The sequence below is a fragment of the Bufo bufo genome, chromosome 1 (assembly GCF_905171765.1).
Source record: "Bufo bufo chromosome 1, aBufBuf1.1, whole genome shotgun sequence".
NCBI lineage: Eukaryota > Metazoa > Chordata > Amphibia > Anura > Bufonidae > Bufo > Bufo bufo.
The window spans coordinates 437,171,633-437,192,281 of NC_053389.1; the positions used below are offsets into that span (position 1 = coordinate 437,171,633).

A 20,649-nucleotide genomic window follows, 5' to 3' on the forward strand; every position below is an offset into this window, starting at 1 on the left:
AGTTTTTTTTGGTGCTCAGTGATAAAATATAACCTGAATCAGATCGTATTGCAGAAAGTTAAACGAAAGATGTATAACTGTGGAGTTGCAGCACCTTACCTTGATATGACCTCCTTCGTATTCATATGGATAGCGGCAATCAATGATGTAGAACTTCTCCACAAGACTGTTAAGTTTTCCATTAATTAAGGCTGCCACCTAGTGTCAAAACATCATACAATGCACTTGCTTCTCTTTCAGCAATAAAAATAATAGGTCAACTAAATTCTATATGGCCAACTGCGGTCAAGCTTCATGGTTTTTATTAAAGAAAGTCTGTCACCTCCATATGGCCATATACAGTGCTTACATGGCTCTGTAGCACACCTATACATGAATGTAACGGTACCTTTGTTCTTTTCTTTAGACTTGCACCAGCAGGAAAAACGAAGTTTAATTCATATGCAAATGAGCACCCGCAAGTGCCCAGGGGCGGCGTTCAGTGTGTAGGTGCCCAGGCTGCTCTGCCTTCTTTTCACTTTACTCCTCCCCAGCCTCTTGCCTCATCGATAGGTCCGGACTTGGAGGGTGGGCAAAAGAAGAGGCTGGGGAGGAGTAAAGTGAAAAAAAGGCAGAGCAGCCTGGGCACCTACACACTGAACGCCGCCCCTGGGCACTTGCGAGTGCTCATTTGCATATGCATTAAACTTTGTTTTTCCTGCTGGTGCAAGCCTAAAGAAAAGAACAAAAGGTACCGTTACAATCCTGTATAGGTGTGCTACAGAGCCATGTAAGCACTGTATATGGCCATATGGAGGTGACAGACTCCCTTTAACAACAGGCAGAACTGTGAATGCAGCTCTGGACTACAGGTTGTAAATCAGGATCACACAAAGTTACTTTCTATGTAAATTAGGTGAATATACACACTGCAAGTTATCTTCTGCATAGAACAATCGCTATCCAAACCATATGTATTTCACTATATGAAAACTATATTTACAGTCTCTGCTGTTATGTAGCGAAGATCCTGATGGCGTCCAGTCACAATAGGCAAAGCATAAACCTGAAGGGGGGAAGTACAACCAAAGTTAAAATACACAATTCATTTCTAAACAAATGTCTGTAATAGAGGTTCATAATTTCATCGTCATGACTATAGGGCAGCTACCGCCGCTAGGTGGCACTACAGACGCAGCTTTCTTTTTCCTGGAAGAGAGCTAATCTGCATATATGTTTTCCTACGAGCATCACCTCACTAAGCCTCCAGAACTGCATGAAAAGTGCAAGCACCTTATATTGAAAAGTTTACTGGACCTGGTGGTGTGGCGCAATGCTGAGTAAAAGTTTAGTCCCAGGCAACCTTTAACTCCAAAATGTAAAATTTTCTGTAGTAAACAGAGTAGAATTTTAGTGTATATTACTGCACCTTTGAAAAGTCTCCAATTAGTTGTCTGTGACTGTAATCCTCATCCAAAGCCTTTGTGATATCCACATCACAGAGGGAAAGGGTCTTCTTCAGAGAGGTGCCCTAAAATATGTCAAGTGTAAAATAATTCACACATGCAACAATAGAAGATGATGTAGTCAATAGATTAGAAATAAACATGACAGAGTATATTGGGAGCACAGATCATTTGCTGTACATGTAGGCAGTAGTAGTAGAAGGTGGTGTTAAAGGGGTGTTCCACCTTCACAATATTTTCTTCCTATAACGCATATAATATAACCCAACAATATCAGATCACTTTGGGGCTTTATGTACAATGTAAACCAACCCTTAAAAGGGCTTCTGTCACCCCCAAAACACATTTTTTTTGGGGGCTTGTTAAAATCCTTATTTAACGACTATTCCCTATATAGGGCTCTTACCTTTGTCTGTGGCTTCTTTTCCCTTAAAAAACAATCTTTTAAAATATGCAAATCACTTCACTACCAGCAAGTAGGGCGCCTACTTGCTGGTAGCCGCCGCAAAAAACCACCCCCTCCTCCTGTTGATTGACAGGGCCAGCGAGTGCTCTCCTCCTCCGGCTGGCCCTGTCAGCATTTCAAATCCCGCGCCTGTCTTCATTCGGCACAGGCGCTCTGATAGAAGGAGGCTCGCCTCCTCAGCACTCCCTCAGTGCGCCTGCGCCGATGACGTCACCGAAAGAGAAGACGTCATCGGCGCAGGCGCACTGAGAAGGCGAGCCTCCTTCTCTCAGAGCGCCGAATTTGAAATGCTGACAGGGCCAGCCGGAGGAGGAGAGCGCTCGCTGGCCCCATCAAATCAACAGGAGGAGGGGGCAGTTTTTTGCGGCGGCTACCAGCAAGTAGACGCCCTACTTGCTGGTAGTGAAGTGATTTGCATATTTTAAAAGATCGTTTTTTAAGGAAAAGAAGAAGAAGCCACAGACAAAAAAGGTAAGAGCCCTATATAGGGAATAATAGTTAAATAAGGATTTTAACCACCTCAGCCCCCCTAGCTTAAACACCCTTAATGACCAGGCCACTTTTTACACTTCTGACCTACACTACTTTAACGGTTTATTGCTCGGTCATGCAACTTACCACCCAAATGAATTTTACCTCCTTTTCTTCTCACTAATAGAGCTTTCATTTGGTGGTATTTCATTGCTGCTGACATTTTTACTTTTTTTGTTAATCGAAATTTAACGATTTTTTGGCAAAAAAAAATGACATTTTTCACTTTCAGTTGTAAAATTTTGCAAAAAAAACGACATCCATATATAAATTTCTCTCTAAATTTATTGTTCTACATGTCTTTGATTAAAGAAAAATGGTTTGGGTAAAAGTTATAGCGTTTACAAACTATGGTACAAAAATGTGAATTTCCGCTTTTTGAAGCAGCTCTGACTTTGAGCACCTGTCATGTTTCCAGAGGTTCTACAATGCCCAGACAGTAGAAAAACCCCACAAATGACCCCATTTCGGAAAGTAGACACCCTAAGGTATTCGCTGATGGGCATAGCGAGTTCATAGAACTTTTTATTTTTTGTCACAAGTTAGCGGAAAAAGATTTTTTTTTATTTTTTCTTACAAAGTCTCATATTCCACTAACTTGTGACAAAAAAAAAAAACTTCCATGAACTCACTATGCCCATCACGAAATACCTTGGGGTGTCTTCTTTCCAAAATGGGGTCACTTGTGGGGTAGTTATACTGCCCTGGCATTTTAGGGGCCCAAATGCGTGCGAAGTAGTTTGAAATCAAAATCTGTAAAAAATGGCCGGTGAAATCCGAAAGGTGCTCTTTGGAATGTGGGCCCCTTTGCCCACCTAGGCTGCAAAAAAGTGTCACACATGTGGTATTGCCGTACTCAGGAGAAGTTGGGCAATGTTTTTTGGGGTGTCATTTTACATATACCCATGCTGGGTGAGAGAAATCTCTTGGCAAAAGACAACTTTTCCCATTTTTTTTTATACAAAGTTGGCATTTGACCAAGATATTTCTCTCACCCAGCATGGGTATATGTAAAATGACACCCCAAAAAACATTGCCCAACTTCTCCTGAGTACGGGGATACCAGATGTGTGACACTTTTTTGCAGCCTAGGTGGGCAAAGGGGCCCACATTCCAAAGAGCACCTTTTGGATTTCACCGGCCATTTTTTACAGATTTTGATTTCAAACCACTTCTCACGCATTCGGCCCCTAAAATGCCAGGGCAGTATAACTACCCCACAAGTGACCCCATTTTAGAAAGAAGACACCCCAAGGTATTTCGTGATGGGCATAGTGAGTTCATGGAAGTTTTTATTTTTTGTCACAAGTTAGTGGAATATGAGACTTTGTAAGAAAAAAAAATCAAAAAAAAATAAATCATCATTTTCCGCTAACTTGTGACAAAAAATAAAAAAATTCTAGGAACTCGCCATGCCCCTCACGGAATACCTTGGGGTGTCTTCTTTCCAAAATGGAGTCACTTGTGGGGTAGTTATACTGCCCTGGCATTCTAGGGGCCCTAATGTGTGGTAAGTAGGTAAATGAACTGTGAAATCCAAAAGGTGCTCTTTGGAATGTGGGCCCCTTTGCCCACCTAGGCTGCAAAAAAGTGTCACACATGTGGTATCGCCGAATTCAGGAGAAGTTGGGCAATGTGTTTTGGGGTGTCCTTTTACATATACCCATGCTGGGTGAGAGAAATATCCCATTTTTTATACAAAGTTGGCATTTGACCAAGATATTTATCTCACCCAGCATGGATATATGTAAAATGACACCCCAAAACACATTGCCCAACTTCTCCTGAGTACGGCGATACCAGATGTGTGACACTTTTTTGCAGCCTAGATGCGCAAAGGGGCCCACATTCCTTTTATGAGGGCATTTTTAGACATTTGGATCCCAGACTTCTTCTCACGCTTTAGGGCCCCTAAAAAGCCAGGACAGTATAAATAGCCCACATGTGACCCCATTTTGGAAAGAAGACACCCCAAGGTTTTCAATGAGGGGCATGGCGAGTTCATAGAATTTTTTTTTTTTTGGCACAAGTTAGCGGAAATTGATTTTATTTATTTTTTTCTCACAAAGTCTCCCTTTCCGCTAACTTGGGACAAAAATTTCAATCTTTCATGGACTCAATATGCCCCTCACGGAATACCTTGGGGTGTCTTCTTTCCGAAATGGGGTCCTAAAACGTGAGAAGAAGTCTGGAATATAAATGTCAAAAAAATTTTACGCATTTGGATTCCGTGAGGGGTATGGTGAGTTCATGTGAGATTTTATTTTTTGACACAAGTTAGTGGAATATGAGACTTTGTAAGAAAAAAAATATATATATTTCCGCTAACTTGGGCCAAAAAAAAAAAATGTCTGAATGGAGCCTTACAGGGGGGTAATCAATGACAGGGGGGGGTGATCAATGACAGGGGGGGGTGATCAATGACAGGGGGGGGTGATCAATGACAGGGGGGGGTGATCAATGACAGGGGGGGGTGATCAGGGAGTCTATATGGGGTGATCACCCCCGTCATTGATCACCCCCCTGTAAGGCTCCATTCAGACGTCCGTATGCGTTTTGCGGATCCGATCCATGTATCAGTGGATCCGTAAAAATAATACGGACGTCTGAATGGAGCCTTACAGGGGGGTGATCAATGACAGGGGGGTGATCAGGGAGTCTATATGGGGTGATCAGGGGTTAATAAGTGACGGGGGGGGTGTAGTGTAGTGTGGTGCTTGGTGCTACTTATTACTGAGCTACCTGTGTCCTCTGGTGGTCGATCCAAACAAAAGGGACCACCAGAGGACCAGGTAGCAGGTATATTAGACGCCGTTATCAAAACAGCGTCTAATATACCTGTTAGGGGTTAAAAAAAAAAAACGCATCTCCAGCCTGCCAGCGAACGATCGCCGCTGGCAGGCTGGAGATCCACTCGCTTACCTTCCGATCCTGTGAACACGCGCGCCTGTGTGCGCGCGTTCACAGGAAATCTCGCGTCTCGCGAGATGACGCATATATGCGTGACTGTGCGCAGGGCTGCCGCCTCCGGAACGCAATCCTGCGTTAGGCGGTTATCAAGCCCAAAAAATAAAAATATGTTTTGGGGGTGACAGAAGCCCTTTAATGTAGGAATATTTCTTTCCTTCCACCTCCAAGAAATCCACATAACATAAGATTGTCATCTTAGGCCCCTTTCACACGGGCGAGATTTCCGCGCGGGTGCAATGCATGAGGTGAACGCATTACGCCCGCACTGAATCAGGACCCATTCATTTCTATGGGGCTGTGCACATGAGCGGTGATTTTCACGCATCACTTGTGCGTTGTGTGAAAGTCGCAGCATGCTCCTCTTTTCCACGCAACGCAGGCCCCACAGAAGTGAATGGGGCTGCGTGAAAATCGCAAGCATCCGCAAGCAAGTGCGGATGCGGTGCGATTTTCACGCACGGTTGCTAGGAGACGATCGGGATGGGGACCCGATCATTATTATTTTCGCTTATAACATGGTTATAAGGAAAAATAATAGCATTCTTAATACAGAATGCATAGTACAATAGGGCTGGAGGGGTTAAAAATAAAAAATAATTTAACTCACCTTAATCCACTGTACACAGGAAAAGAACCTGTAGTGACGTCACTGGGGTCATCACATGGTGATGGGTCATGTGATGGACCATGTAATGAGCGCAGTGACGTCATCAAAAGGTCCTATTCCTCAAAGATGAAGACAGAAGAGAAGCCGGGCTGCGCGAGCAAGTGGATTAAGGGGAGTTAAATAATTTTAAATTAATTTAACCCCTCCAGCCCTATTGTACTATGCATTCTGTATTAAGAATGCTACTATTTTCCCTTATAATCATGTTATAAGGGAAATTAATAAAATCTACACAACACCTAACCCAAACCCGAACTTCACAGAAGAAGTCCAGGTTCGGGTCTGGGTACCAAACATGCTGATTTTTCTCACGTGCATTTTCCCGCAACGCACCCGCATCTTATCCGGGCCAAAAACATGACGCCCGTGTGAAAGAGGCCTTAAATCAGTACATTTTGGATGCATTGGTCCACCATATTATATGTATGGGGGTGTCCTGACTTTCCCCCAACAGATGTGACTTTTCAAGTTTTATTTAAACAAAGCTCAAATCACAGAAAAACATGGGAATTTCTACAACTGTCTTTTATACTGTGTGTTTCAATTCCTCAAAAGTGTCAAGCTATTGTGCTTGGTGAATTGTAACACTTGCCTACATCCATAGCATACCAGAAGACCCTGGTGGGAAGAACTGCATGTAGTCTACACAACCTCTGTGAGCCAAGTACATCAGCTGAAGGTGCACAAATCTCTGCTAGTTTGCTACAAAGTCTGTTGCCTAGACCGTTTAGCTCAGACTAAGGGTCCATTCACACGTCCGTTTTTTCTTTCCTGATCTGTTCCGTTTTTTCTGGAACAGATCTGGACCCATTCATTTCCAATGGGTCCTGGAAAAAAACGGACAGCACAATGTGTGCTGTCCGTTTCCGTTGTTCCGTATGTCCGTTTAAATATAAAACATGTCCTATTCTTTTCCTGAAAAATCGGATCCTGGTACAATACAAAGTCAATGGATCCGCAAAAAACGGAAGACATTCAGATGTCATTACGTATGTCATCCGTTTTATACGGAATCCGTTCCTGGAAATTACATTTTAATTAATTTTTTTTTTTTTAAAGAAATCCAAACAACTTTATTTGCTTATTGAAATTTATACATGTTTCCGTTTTTTGCGGATCCGCAAAAAACGGATGACATACGGAAACATTTTCAGGAACAACGGATCCGCAAAAAACGGACCGAAAATCGGATTATAGAAAAATACTGACGTGTGAATGTAGCCTAAGTGTATACACTTATCCACCTCTCAGCCGAGAGCAGGACTAGGTATAGTCTATATACAGGTTTCCAGCCGTGTTCTCATTCACTCACAGAAAACCAAATATCTTGAAAATAGTGAATGAAACCTTACAGGACCAGAGTTTTTTGTTTTTTTTTTGGTGCGTTTTTGTTTTGCGCTCCCTGCCTTCCCAGAGCCATAACTTTTTAATTTGTCTATTCACATAGCCATATGAAGGCTTGTTATTTGCGGGACAAGTTGTACTTTCTAACGGCACAATTTAATATTGCATATGATGTAGCGGGGGAAAAAATTCCAAATGGGGTGAAATAACAAAAAAAGTGATTCCATCAGAGTTTTACGTTTTTTTTTTTTTGTTTTTTTTTAATTACGACGTTCAATAAAACTGACCACTTACTTTCATTCTACAGGTCAGTATGAATCCGGCAATACCTTATATTTATAGTTTTTCTTGCGTTTTGATAGTGATAAAAAAATAAAAAGAAAGTGTGGGGAAAAAAATCTGTTTTTCTTTTTTTGTCGCCATATTTTGACCCCTATAACTTTTTTGTAATTATGTGTGAGGAGCTGTATGGGGGCTCATTTTTGCGGGGCAATCTGAAGTTTTCATTGATATCATTCTGGAATGTGTATGACTTTTTGATAACTTAAATTTTTTGTAGAAAATGAAGCAACCAAAAATGGAAGCTTTTTTCCGTTTCGCAGTTTGCCGTATGGGGTATATTTATATATTTTTTATACTATGGGCGTTTTCGCACATTGCGACACCCATGATGTGTATTTTTTTTATTTCATTTATTTTTATTTTGGGAAAAGGGGGGTGATTTGAATTTTTGTGTTTATTTTTTTTTCTTTTCTTACACTTTTTTTTATAGTTCCCATAGGGAACTAGAACATGCAATCATCTGATTGCTTTCATCATAGACTCCAATGCACTTGCATTGAAGTCTATGATGATTCACTACTTTCCTATGGAGCCCTATTACAGGCAAGGGCTCCATAGGAAATACTATGCAGCAGCCTTGTGTCATTCATAAAGACAGGGGCTTTTGGTTTCAGCGCTCAGATGCCTTGGTCAGCGGGCGCCATCTTTAAACACCTGCCCAGCGCCGTACATGTACGGCGCTGGGCATGAAAGGGTTAAAACCACACTACATAAGAAAATTGCAGGACCTTTAATTTATAGTATACAAGTGAAATGGAACATACATTGGAAACCTATTTAAAAGGGGTTATCCAAGATAGAACATGATCCCGTGCCGTACGTTTGGCAGGTGATCCCAGTCTGGGAGTAGAAATGGCAGCTCGTGTACGAGTCTGGTAATTCTGACCATTCATTATAAAAGGAGCAAAGAAGAATACACGATGACCTCTGACAAGGGAATATAAACTGAAATGCGGAGCCATTTTCTCTTCTGACACACACTATTGGAACAAGGTCTGACAACCTTCATTGATATTAGTTCTTTTTGGTCAATTTTTATAATAAACTATGCATTAATACACTGTCATTTGCAGGTGCAATATTCTGTACGGATGTATTATTGATGACGGACAGAGCTATTTTTTCTGATAGAGCTTCAAATTCCCTGCAAAAAGCCCTAAAGGTAGTGAATTCTAATCTGGCTGTTTGCAACCAACAACGTGGTGGTTTACTGCCTCATGTTTTATCAATGGAGTTCAAAACTTCTGGCTCCCCGTTTATATAGTGAAGTTAATCTTATGGCTATGCAAAGACTCTGCAACAGGAAAAATAGTTCTGAACTGTATCCATAGAGAATTATGTGTCCAACTCAGAGTGAAGGATTTCCTTACCCATCTTCTAGTTTGGTTGTTCTCATCTGCTTCAGGCTGGAGGGGGCTGCTAGTGCTGCGCCTCCTTTTCACCCGAACTGGAGTTTCATTATCTTGGGGTCTCACTGTCCTCTTTAACAAGGGCCGGTCTAGTTTCTCAGGCATAGATGGTGATCTGTAGAGGCGACTTCGGTTCATAGACACCTGCACAATACAGAAATTAGTACTGTACATCTAAGCAAAACAGATACTAATAACATAATAGTAATACAGTCCAGAACGGAGACTTCCAAATATGCAACACTGCAGGCGCGTTTTATGAACATGCATTTAAAAACTTAGAGGAACAAGTCAATATTTTTTTACACTGTACACTATTTAAATACATTTATTCTAAGTGGTTATGGTTGTGGGGATAGTTCATATGTCAATTATTTAATGTCTTGGGGGATTTATATTTTTGATACTTTCTTATCCATGTCATGGGGGGGGGGGGTGAGACAGGCAACACCATGGGTATGGCTGTTGCCTCTAGGAGACACAGGTCAGCTGAATATTTTCTTCTAATTATTTTGGCTTACAAAAGGCCACAAACCACCATTAGGGGGGAGACCAGCAGGTCACCAAGCCTGCTGCTCGTTCTCTGCCTCTAGAAGGCAAGTAGGAACAGTGGATCGCAAATCTGCCATTGCCTGTTGATCAGGTTATGACACTGTGCTTGGAAAACTACCGGGAGCCTGCAGTGGAACCGGTGGGCACAGGAAATCTTTCTTTGAGGCGCTTGGCTCCACCTTATGCCTGGCTTGGCTACCTCAAGCAAAGCTACAGTGGAGCAGACAAACCGATTGCAGGGCATAAGCTCCGAAGAATCTCCTGAGGAACTTGCTGACATTTCCTTGCAGATTTTTCATGCCGATTCTCATCTTTGTGAGGCTTCATTGAATGCAGCCAGGCTTATTGCTTACTCATCAGCCCTCCTGAAGGCTATCCACAGAACTCTCAGGCTCTTCTGCTGGACAGCTGATAATGTATCCTAGAGGGCCCTCAGGCTGGGTTCACACTTGAGCGCATTTTCTATGCGCGTTTAACGCGCGTTTTTGTGGCGCGTTTTTTGCAATAGTAAACACGCGTTTGTGTGATTGAATGCAGTGTCCTATGGCCACAAACGCGCGTCAAAACGCCCCAAAGAAGCTCAAGAACTTGTTTGAGCGTAGGGCGTTTTTCAGCGCGTTCAAACGCGCTGTAAAACGCTCAAGTGAGAACCAGGGCCATAGGGAAGCATTGGTTTTCATGTGTTGAGCGTTTGAACGCGCTGTAAAACGCTCAAGTGTGAACCCAGCCTCATGGCTCTGCCTTTTTCTTGCGGCAGATCATCCCTGACGCTACTGGAGGAAAAAAGCACTCATTTACCACAAAACATCTTGTTCCAGCAGGGTCAGGAAGGGTAGACCATTTTTATTGCCTTTTCAGTGATTCTCCAGTCCAAAACACTTGAACAAGAAACCTCCCGATGACAACCTCCCGATGACCAGAAAAGGAAACTCTCCTTCAAACCACGTAGATCCTGACACCCCTGTTCTCAAAGCTCCAAGTCCTATTTCTCAAAGCCCTTTTCTGCATAGGATGCGGCCACCAGCCGATTGCAGTGGGAGGGAGGTCATCTACACTTGTTGCAAGTGGTCTGGTTGGTGCAAATTTCACGCTTGGGTGTCATGCCTCATCCTTAACTGGGTAGACTTACATGTTCTAGCATGTCAGCCATTCACACTCCCAGCAGACAACTAGCTCACAGATTTCCTCAGCAGAGAATGCATAGATCCAGGTGAGTGGGCTGTTAACCCTCAAGTGTTTTAGGCAATTTGGGACAGGTGGGGTCAGCCAGATGTGGACCCCATGACCTCGCACGTCAATCGGAAAACTTGAGTTCTTCATCACTCAATCCCAGGACCTTCAGGTTGTCAATGAACGTGTAATTCCATGGAGTCAGCTCACTCAGCCTTCACCAAAGCTTCTCCAGAAGATCAAGTCCAAGGGTCTCCCAGTCCTCCTCATGGCTCCAGATTGGCAACATCGAGTATGGCATATAGTTTGCTCGCTGATTAACCATGGCATCTTCCACTTAGGGTCCATTCACACGTCCGTTTTTTCTTTCCTGATCTGTTCCGTTTTTTCAGGAACAGATCAGGACCAGATCTGGACCCATTCATTTTCAATGGGTCCTGGAAAAAAAAAATCGGACAGCACAATGTGTGCTGTCAGTTTCCGTTGTTCCGTTCCGCATGTCCGTTTAAATATAAAACATGTCCTATTCTTGTCCTGAAAAATCGGATCCTGGACCAATACAAAGTCAATGGATCCGCAAAAAACAGAAGACATTCGTATGTCATTACGTATGTCATCCGTTTTATGCGGATTCCGTTCCTGGAAATTAGGCTTCCTCCCCAGTATTAAATGTGCCCCCCTCCCTCTATATTCATTGGTGGCCAGTGCGGCAGTGCGGATTCCCAGTAAGTTTTCTACAGATCTGAGAGTACCGATCGGAGTCCCAGTTTAAATCGCTGGGGCTCCGATCGGTTACCATGGCAGCAAAGACGCTATTGCAGTCTTGGCTGCCATAGTTACTTAGCAATAAATACAAGCATTATACTTACCTGCGACTGCGAGCTGCGATGTGTGTCCGGCCGGGAGCTCCTCCTACTGGTAGGTGACAGGTCTGTGCTAAAAGCTATGCGCCGCACAGACCTTTCACTTACAAGTAGGAGGAGCTCCCGGCCGGTCAGACATCGCAGCTCGCAGTCGCAGGTAAGTATAATGCTTGTATTTATTGCTAAGTAACCATGGCAGCCAAGACTGCAATAGCGTCTTTGCTGCCATGGTAACCGATCGGAGCCCCAGCGATTTCAACTGGGACTCCGATCGGTACTCTCCGCTGCCACCAATGATGGGGGGGGAGAAGAGGTGAGACCGCACTGGGCACATTTATTAATACTGGGAATCCGCACTGCCACCAATGATGGGGGGGGGGGGGGGGGGGAGAGGCGAGACCGCACTGGGCACATTTATTAATACTGGGAATCCGCACTGCCACCAATGATGGGGGGGGAGAGGTGAGACCGCACTGGGCACATTTATTAATACTGGGAATCCGCACTGGCCACCGATGATGGGGGGGGGGGGGGGGGTTGGAGAGAGGGGAGGCCGCACTGGGCACATTTAATACTGGGGAGGGAGGGGGTCTGCCCCCTCCTGCCTGGCAGCACCTGATCTCTCAGAGGGGGCTATGATTCGCACAATAATTGTGCGGATCACAGCCCCCTGTAAGAGATCGGGTGGGCAGCAGGGGGCAGTCATGGACACCGTTCTCAGTATATTCTAACTAGAAGCGTCCCCATCACCATGGGAACGCCTCTGTGTTAGAATATACTGTCGGATTTGAGTTTTCACATGTTGATGTGAACGGATGACATACGGAAACATTTTCAGGAACAACGGATCCGCAAAAAACGGACCGAAAAGTGTGTAAGGCCGAGGCCTAGTCGTACTTTCACATCTTCTCCAGGTTTTACACTTCAACTTCACTTGGACGCAATGCTCTGCAGGTGGAGGTTTACTGACCGCTTCAATTTTCTAGCCCACCTTTAGGACTGCTTTAGAACGCCCCATGGTCTTGCCTGTGTCCCCCAATGACACGCATGAGAAAAGATGATTTTTTGTGCTTACTGTAAAATCTTTCTCGACCGTTCATTGGGAGACACTGCTTCCAACCTTTATATAGTTTGCCTTAGTTTCGGGGCTTTGGTTCGGTTTCTTTAGGTATTTTTTCTGCTTCTGCAAGGGCTTTTGTACTAACTGTTTTAGGAGCTCATACTTTTTACTTAGTGTTGGTTGCCTAATGGCAGCCGCTATTAATATACTAGCATACAGTATGTTTACATGCCTATATACTACAGGGAATATGGTCAGACAGCCTTAGAGACCTCCAATACACCCTGGGATGACTGTACATGTAAGATCAAAGGGGTGGGGAGGTCCCCTCCTCAGTCTCTTTGTCTGCCAGCATTGCTCACATCAAACAAGCTGAGACCAGAAGCTATTCTGATTTCCGCCATTAGAACTGGGTCGCGGCTATTGAATGCAGCTGAACGCACTGGCTGACCCTCTCGATCAATATGACAAGTATGCAAGTCATAAAGTGGCTACTGCTTGTCGACTATCCTTATCTTGAGCAGCACGTGTCATCAAGCAGTGAATTAAATGGTATAGAATACAATCTGCATTTTATGTCGACAGGGAGAAAAAATGCCAGGTTTTACTTACATTACTGACATCAACCTCCTGAGTCATGAAGGGCCCACTCAGCAAGACTGCCATTGAAGAGGACAGATTAGCAGCTACGGTGGATGTATTCTTGACAGCAAACAAAAACATAATAATCAGTATGAGACAGAAACCATGATGCAATAAAGAATTTTTATGTAGTACAATAGTAGTTAATTGCAATAGGCAACAATAAAAAGTTTGTCTCTATTTGAATTATTATCAGTGGTATAATCAAATAAGTTACTCATAAGAGGATTCTGTTAAATGGCGCTTCTTACCTTTTTAGTGTCTAGTAGCCAGTCAGCTGCTAAATCATGTATTCCAAGTGGGACAGAGCCTAATTAAAGAGGACCCTTCACCGGTCCTGATGTTACCATATAAATACCTGGCTGTGTAGGGCATATTGAGGACATGTGATAGCGCAAATTTTTCTGTGGGCTGCTCCGTCCCCCCGCTGTGCTGTTCTGGTTTTCTGCACTGTATGTAAATCCATACCACGGTACAGGGAGGAGATGGGCATGTTTCTCAAGGGGGGGGGGGGTCTCCTTCTCTCTGGCTGTGAGCGGTCCAATTGCAGTGGAGTGTGTCACAGCCAAGGGAGAAAAAAAAGCTCACCTTCTCCCTGGATGTGACGCTCTCCACTATGATTGGCCAGCTCAGTGTGGTCAAGTTCCATGCAGACCAAAAAACAAAACAAAAGAGCAGCTGCAAGGACTGGAGCTCAGTGTAGGAAGAAAATGGGCGAATATGTATTTATAATTTTTGGCCATTTTACAACTCTGACAACACCTTTAACTACTGTAAAAGGCACATCCACAAATGACTGAAATGCTGTGAATTTGCCATGGCAGATTTTTGTGTGAGAAATCCACAGCGTTTTAGAGTACAAGCAAAGTGAGTTTTTTGTTGTTTTTTTTTTTTAGAAAATCCACAGGGGACTGTCAATATATGCTGCAAATTTTCATCCCTTGGAAATGAGTGAAGTCTGCGTCAAATCAGCAACATTTCTGCAACAAAAACACCCACCATTTGGCTCATTGTCGAAATACCCTAAGGCTACTTTCACACTTGCGGCAGGACGGATCCGACATGCTGTTCACCATGTCGGATCCGTCCTTCCGCTATTTCGCCGTGCCGCCGCTCCGTCCCCATTGACTATAATGGGGACGGGGGCGGAGCTCCGGCGCACGGCGAAAGCCGCCGGACTAAAAAGTCCTGCATGTCCGACTTTTTAGTCCGGCGGCTTTCGCCGTGCACCGCCGGGCTCCACCCCTATCCCCATTATAGTCAATGGGGACGGAGCGGCGGTCCGGCAGCACGGCGAAATAGCGGAAGGACGGATCCGACAGGGTGAACAGCATGTCGGATCCGTCCTGCCGCAAGTGTGAAAGTACCCTAAGAGGGATTCAAATAAGAACTACCATTAAAAAGGATATACTGTATATCACAGTATGACCACCACCCACTAGTCAGTATTGTATCCAAGAGATAAGAGGCTCCGTGACATTCCCTATGCATAATAATTAGAAGAAATGATGGTTTTACTGAACACTGAATTTGTTGTGGTCTCATTTATAGACACAATGTGGAAGGTGCTTGGCTGTGAGATACAGTATTTGAATAGTAACGGAACAATGTTGGGCTACTTTCACATCTGCGTTGGTAATACCGGTTTGGAGATCTGGCAGAGGATCTCAAAACCAGAATTAAAACGGATCTGTGCATCAGTTTCGGTTGTATTAAATCAAAACTGAACAAACCGGATCTGGTATGAAAACCATTGTAAGTTAATGAGCGCCAAGTCTGTTTTTTGCGTTAACAAAAAAAATTAAATAATAATCTGATCTGGCACCATTGACTTACATGCCGGATCTGGTTTGTAACATTTTTGCAAACCAGACACAAAACCACAGCTTGCAGCGGTTTTGTGTATGGCACCAAAACGCAAGAATACGGGATGGATGCATACTTATGCATCCTGATCAGTTTTGTCCCCGTTGACAATGAATGGGGACATAACTGAACAGTTTAATTCCGGTTTTAAGATCCTCTGCCGCATATGTGAAAGTAGCCTTAAGCGAGGCTTCTCCTTTTCCTGTTCAGCTGTATTGACTATAACGCAGCTGAATAAGAAAAAGAAGCAGCCCGATCCAGTCAGGACCCGGGTGGAAGAGCCAGTAGCCTGCAACACAGCAGCACAAACAGCAGCTTGGGTGGAGCGAGGGAGGGCAAGTGCTATATAAAAGCTTCCCTTCACAGGTTAGCATCATGCCCTAATTCAGGGATGGCCAACCTGAGGCTCTCCAGCTGTTGCAAAACTACAACTCCCAGCATGCCCAGACTGCCTATAGCTATCAGCCTACAGCAGGGCATGGTGGGAGTCGTAGTTTTACAACAGCTGGAGAGCCGCAGGTTGGCCATGCCTGCCCTAATTAGTGCAAATGCCCGGCAACCCCCTTTAATTTCTGCTCTGCTGGCATCAGATGCACCACAATTAAGAGGGGCACAATTTTGCCAGAAACAAAATCTGTACCAGCTATTGGCTGGTGTAGATTTCAAGTATAATTTACAACAGTTTTCTGTGTAAATTATAATAAAATGTGGTAGGCCTGGTCCTGTACGTTCCACTCTCCACCCTCTTTTGAGAAGTAGCAAGGGGGATGCAAGACCACCAAAAGCAGCTCTGTGGATTGTAAACATGCCACAATATTTTTTAAGCCATGTACGGCTTTCTACTTCATAGAATAAAACCTGCATCTAAGATTCTCGTTCTCACCTCAGACTCCTCCTCTTCATCCATAGCAAAAAATTCTGAGAACCCATCAAGGTGTCCTTCTTTGTCCTCATCTACGCATGTTGGAGCAATAGTTATAGGTGAACCTAAGACATGTAGCTCGGGGTCATCCTCTGTAGAGAGATTGTTCTGCAGACATAAAAACATGATCATGGTTAGTTTCCCCAAGATGCTATATCCGCTGCAGATGATCCCAATGCTACTGAAGCATGTAGACATAAGGAAACTACAAGCGGCTTTTGTGGCATTCCTCTGGAAAAAAAAAAAAAGGCCCCGCATAGCGTACAAAAAAATTATGTTTGCTAAAGTGGGAAGGAGGATTGAAAATGCCTGATATTAGACTATATAATTTGGCAGCTTTATTTCGGCATGTGAGAGATTGGGTGTGGGGTACCGACTACTTCTCAGCAGGTAGGATAGAAAGGGAAGTGGCGCAACCATGGAACTTAGCGGCCCTGTTACATACCAGACTAAAAGATCTCCCAGCAAATATTAAACATCCAGTACTGCTTAGAGACACCATTATGACATGGAAAGCAGTTAGGAAACTGTATAAGCTGCCGATATAGGTGTCACCCCAGATGCCCCTATGGTCTCTTCCGGCCTTTCCACAAGGGAGGGACAATGGGAGGTTTAAAAAATGGAGGGAGAAAGGCATCCATACTCTCAGTGATATAAAGGGGATGTCAGATAATATGTTGATGACTTGGGAACAAGTGGTAGGTAAATACCAACTATCTGACTCTTTCACTGTCATATTTTCAGCTTTCGGCGTACTGCAAGGCACAGTCGAAATCATTGTGAGAATGTGACAGACTGACTTGGTTTGCAGCTCTCCTAGGGGGAAAGGATGTATCGACATCACTGTCAGAGCTTTACAGACGTATTCATAGTACGAGCTATATTGGCTTGGCAAAAAATGTATTTGCGCACTGGGAAAGAGATATAAAAGTCGCAGACCTCTCCCTCAAAATGAGAGAGGGTTTGGAATACATTAGGAAGGCAATCCAGAGTGAACAATGGCGAGAGTCGCAGCTGCGAATTTTACATAAGGCCACATATGCCTTTAATCTCTCATACGCTAATGCCCCAGCACATTACTTGAGAGAATGCCCGAAGTGTTCGCAACCGAAAGCAGATCTATTGCATGGGTTGTGGGGTTGTAGACAGATCAAGCCACTGTGGGAAGAGGTGATCTCCTTCGTCAAAGAGGTATGGGACATAGAAGTGAAAGCAGAGCCCCAGCAATGTATATTCCAATATATCCCAGTGGGACAAGATGAATCCCAAGGGAAAGGTATAGCAGAACCGGGTGTGCATATAGTACTTATGGCGGTCAAAAAATGCCTCCTACGCCATTGGCTGCTAAATACATTCCCTACCAAGGATGAAGTTATAGGCTTGGTGAAAAAGATATTATGTATGGAGAGACTTGAAGCAGGTAGATGTAAGGAGAAAGCGGTGGCAAAGCTCATTAAAAAGTGGAGAAGGTTTGTGGAACATGCTTTAACAGGGGAGGAAATAGAGGAACTGATGAATCCCTTTATTCAGACAAAATGGTATCTAGAGGCAAAAGTTAAGGGTACGCTTGGTAAACTGGAGATATAGAGGCGATGGAACATAGTGAGTGTGTAGTAAGACGGTTAGCTATATTACTTATACTCGCAGCAATTTAACATGAGTGACAGGTGTTGGGGGGGGAAGTTTGGGAGGGAGGGGAGTTATGAAGATCTTTGATTATTAAAACTGAAATGAAAAGGAGAACAATAATTGTCTTTGTATGCAAATGTGCTTCATGTATCGCTAACATTGTTATTTAAAAGGATGTACTTTATGTGACGGATATACAGCATGCTTGCCAAAAATGTGTATTAACTGTGATTTACGTCCGAATAAAGAAAGTTATAAAAAAAAAAAAAAAAAAAAACACATGATCTCTTTTTTTTTTAGGTAGCAGTATGTATTAAGAACAAGCAGATTCACCAAAAACCACTTCCCTGTCATCAGGTGCCTTCTGGAGGTTTTTCTGTGAAAACGGTTACCATGCCATACTCATTCACCACTTAAAACCATCACATCCCCACAGGCTGGACATGCTCTCTGGGGGCAAGTATATCAGTCAATATTCCTCAAAATGCCAAGTCTACTTTCACACTAGCGTTTTTGCTGGATCCGGCAGGGTTCAGCAAAAAAGCTTCCGTTACTGATAATACAACCATCTGCATCCGTTATGAACAAATCCGATTGTATTATCTTTAACATGGCCAAGACGGATCCGTCATGAACTCCACTGAAAGTCAATGGGGGACGGATCAGTCCCCATTGACTTGCATTGTGTGTCATGTCTTGCTTCGCATCCCAGGACGGAAAGCCTCCTGGCCTCCTCCGGTATGAGGACGGAACGGAATGCATTTTGGAACACTGTTCAGTTACATTTTGTCCCCATTGACAAACAATTTTTTTCCCCGGCATTGAGACCCTATGATGGATCTCAATACCGGAAACTTTTAACGTTAGTGTGAAAGTAGCCTTACAGACTCCACATTGAACCAAACATCACATTGATCTCACCTAAAAATGCTACATATTAAAGAGACTGAATGATAATTACAGTAAAAATCTCAGCTATGCTCCTAAATACTGTAAAATAAAATAAAAATTATAGCTGCCAACTTCTCAAGACACCATTATCTGAGCCGCAAGCCTGGTCCTCTTGCCGCTGCTTGTTTACAGACTGTAGCGGTGAAGTGAAGGTATACCACACGTGACAGCTGCAGCCAATCAGTCCTTTCTAGTCCTATTTCACTCACCTTGCCTCCAAATGTTGGAGATAACTGTACATCATCTGCTCCCTGGAGAAGCAGCATAGAACATGGTTTACTTGGATTCTTAAATGTCCCACACTCCTAAAGATTAGAGAAGGTGAATGTTAAAAAGGCAAAAAAAGCCCTCAATGGGTGACTGAAAACAGTGCTACTGGCAAGTTCAAAATGTTCTGCAAAAACAAAGGGGGTCATTTATCCAACTGGTGTAAAGTAGAACTGGCTTAGTTTTCCAGAGCAACCAATCCAGTTCTACTTTACACCGGTTTGATAAATCTCCCCCAAAGTTCTCCGTTCATAAAAATTAAAACTGCCTTAACATTAGACTACCTTCAGGGTCCCTACACTCCCGAATGTGCAGTGGTGTGTTTTTTTGGGGCTGTAGGAATGCCAGAATAACTGCATGGTTTTCTGTTGTGTCTTTTTGGTGATTTTTTGCACAGTGCTTTTGACCACTAGTGTTTTTTTAACTGCATTTTCCCCTATAGAGAATGAGATGTCAAAACACCAACAGCTACAGCATACTGTGTTTTTGAAAACAAAGAAAAACCAAAAAGACAAAAATGGCACCTAATAAAAAAAAGTTAATAAAAGCTAGTAGCAAAAACAAAAAAAACACACATTGTGTGCCTTCCCTTTCATATTTCCCATAGACCTTCAGCTGACATCTGGAGATGACATTTTTACAGAATATAATATAATCTAATTAATATAATATAATCTAATTAATATAATATAATATAATCTAATAAATATAATAAATATAATATAATCTAATTAATATAATATAATCTAATATATATATATACAGTACAGACCAAAAGTTTGGACACACCTTCTCATTCAAAGATTTTTCTTTATTTTCATGACTATGAAAATTGTAGATTCACACTGAAGGCATCAAAACTATGAATTAACACATGTGGAATTATATACATAACAAACAAGTGTGAAACAACTGAAAATATGTCATATTCTAGGTTCTTCAAAGTAGCCACCTTTTGCTTTGATTACTGCTTTGCACACTCTTAGCATTCTCTTGATGAGCTTCAAGAGGTAGTCCCCTGAAATGGTTTTCACTTCACAGGTGTGCCCTGACAGGTTTAATAAGTGGGATTTCTTGCTTTATAAATGGGGTTGGGACCATCAGTTGCGTTGAGGAGAAGTCAGGTAGATACACAGCTGATAGTCCTACTGAATAGACAGTTAGAATTGGTATTATGGCAAGAAAAAAGCAGCTAAGTAAAGAAAAACGAGTGGCCATCATTACTTTAAGAAATGAAGGTCAGTCAGTCAGCCGAAAAATTGGGAAAACTTTGAAAGTAAGGGCTATTTGACCATGAAGAAGAGTGATGGGGTGCTGCGCCAGATGACCTGGCCTCCACAGTCACCGGACCTGAACCCAATCGAGATGGTTTGGGGTGAGCTGGACTGCAGAGTCAAGGCAAAAGGGCCAACAAGTGCTAAGCATCTCTGGGAACTCCTTCAAGACTGTTGGAAGACCATTTCAGGGGACTACCACTTGAAGCTCATCAAGAGAATGCCAAGAATGTGTAAAGCAGTAATCAAAGCAAAAGGTGGCTACTTTGAAGAACCTAG

General features: G+C 43.2%; 1 protein-coding gene across 3 annotated transcripts in view; it reads right to left on the minus strand.

The window, feature by feature from the left end:
- Window positions 1-20,649, minus strand: part of CDC25C (cell division cycle 25C) — a 62,428-nt gene that overhangs the window by 18,825 nt on the left and 22,954 nt on the right. For all 3 annotated transcript variants that reach the window (XM_040406987.1, XM_040406970.1, XM_040406979.1), the window contains 7 exons: window positions 19,039-19,134; window positions 16,211-16,357; window positions 13,432-13,521; window positions 9,136-9,318; window positions 1,409-1,510; window positions 983-1,045; window positions 100-198 (listed from right to left, as the gene is read on the minus strand). In XM_040406987.1, the coding sequence (XP_040262921.1) occupies window positions 100-198; window positions 983-1,045; window positions 1,409-1,510; window positions 9,136-9,318; window positions 13,432-13,521; window positions 16,211-16,357; window positions 19,039-19,134 (780 nt within the window). The remainder of the gene's footprint in view (window positions 1-99; window positions 199-982; window positions 1,046-1,408; window positions 1,511-9,135; window positions 9,319-13,431; window positions 13,522-16,210; window positions 16,358-19,038; window positions 19,135-20,649) is intronic.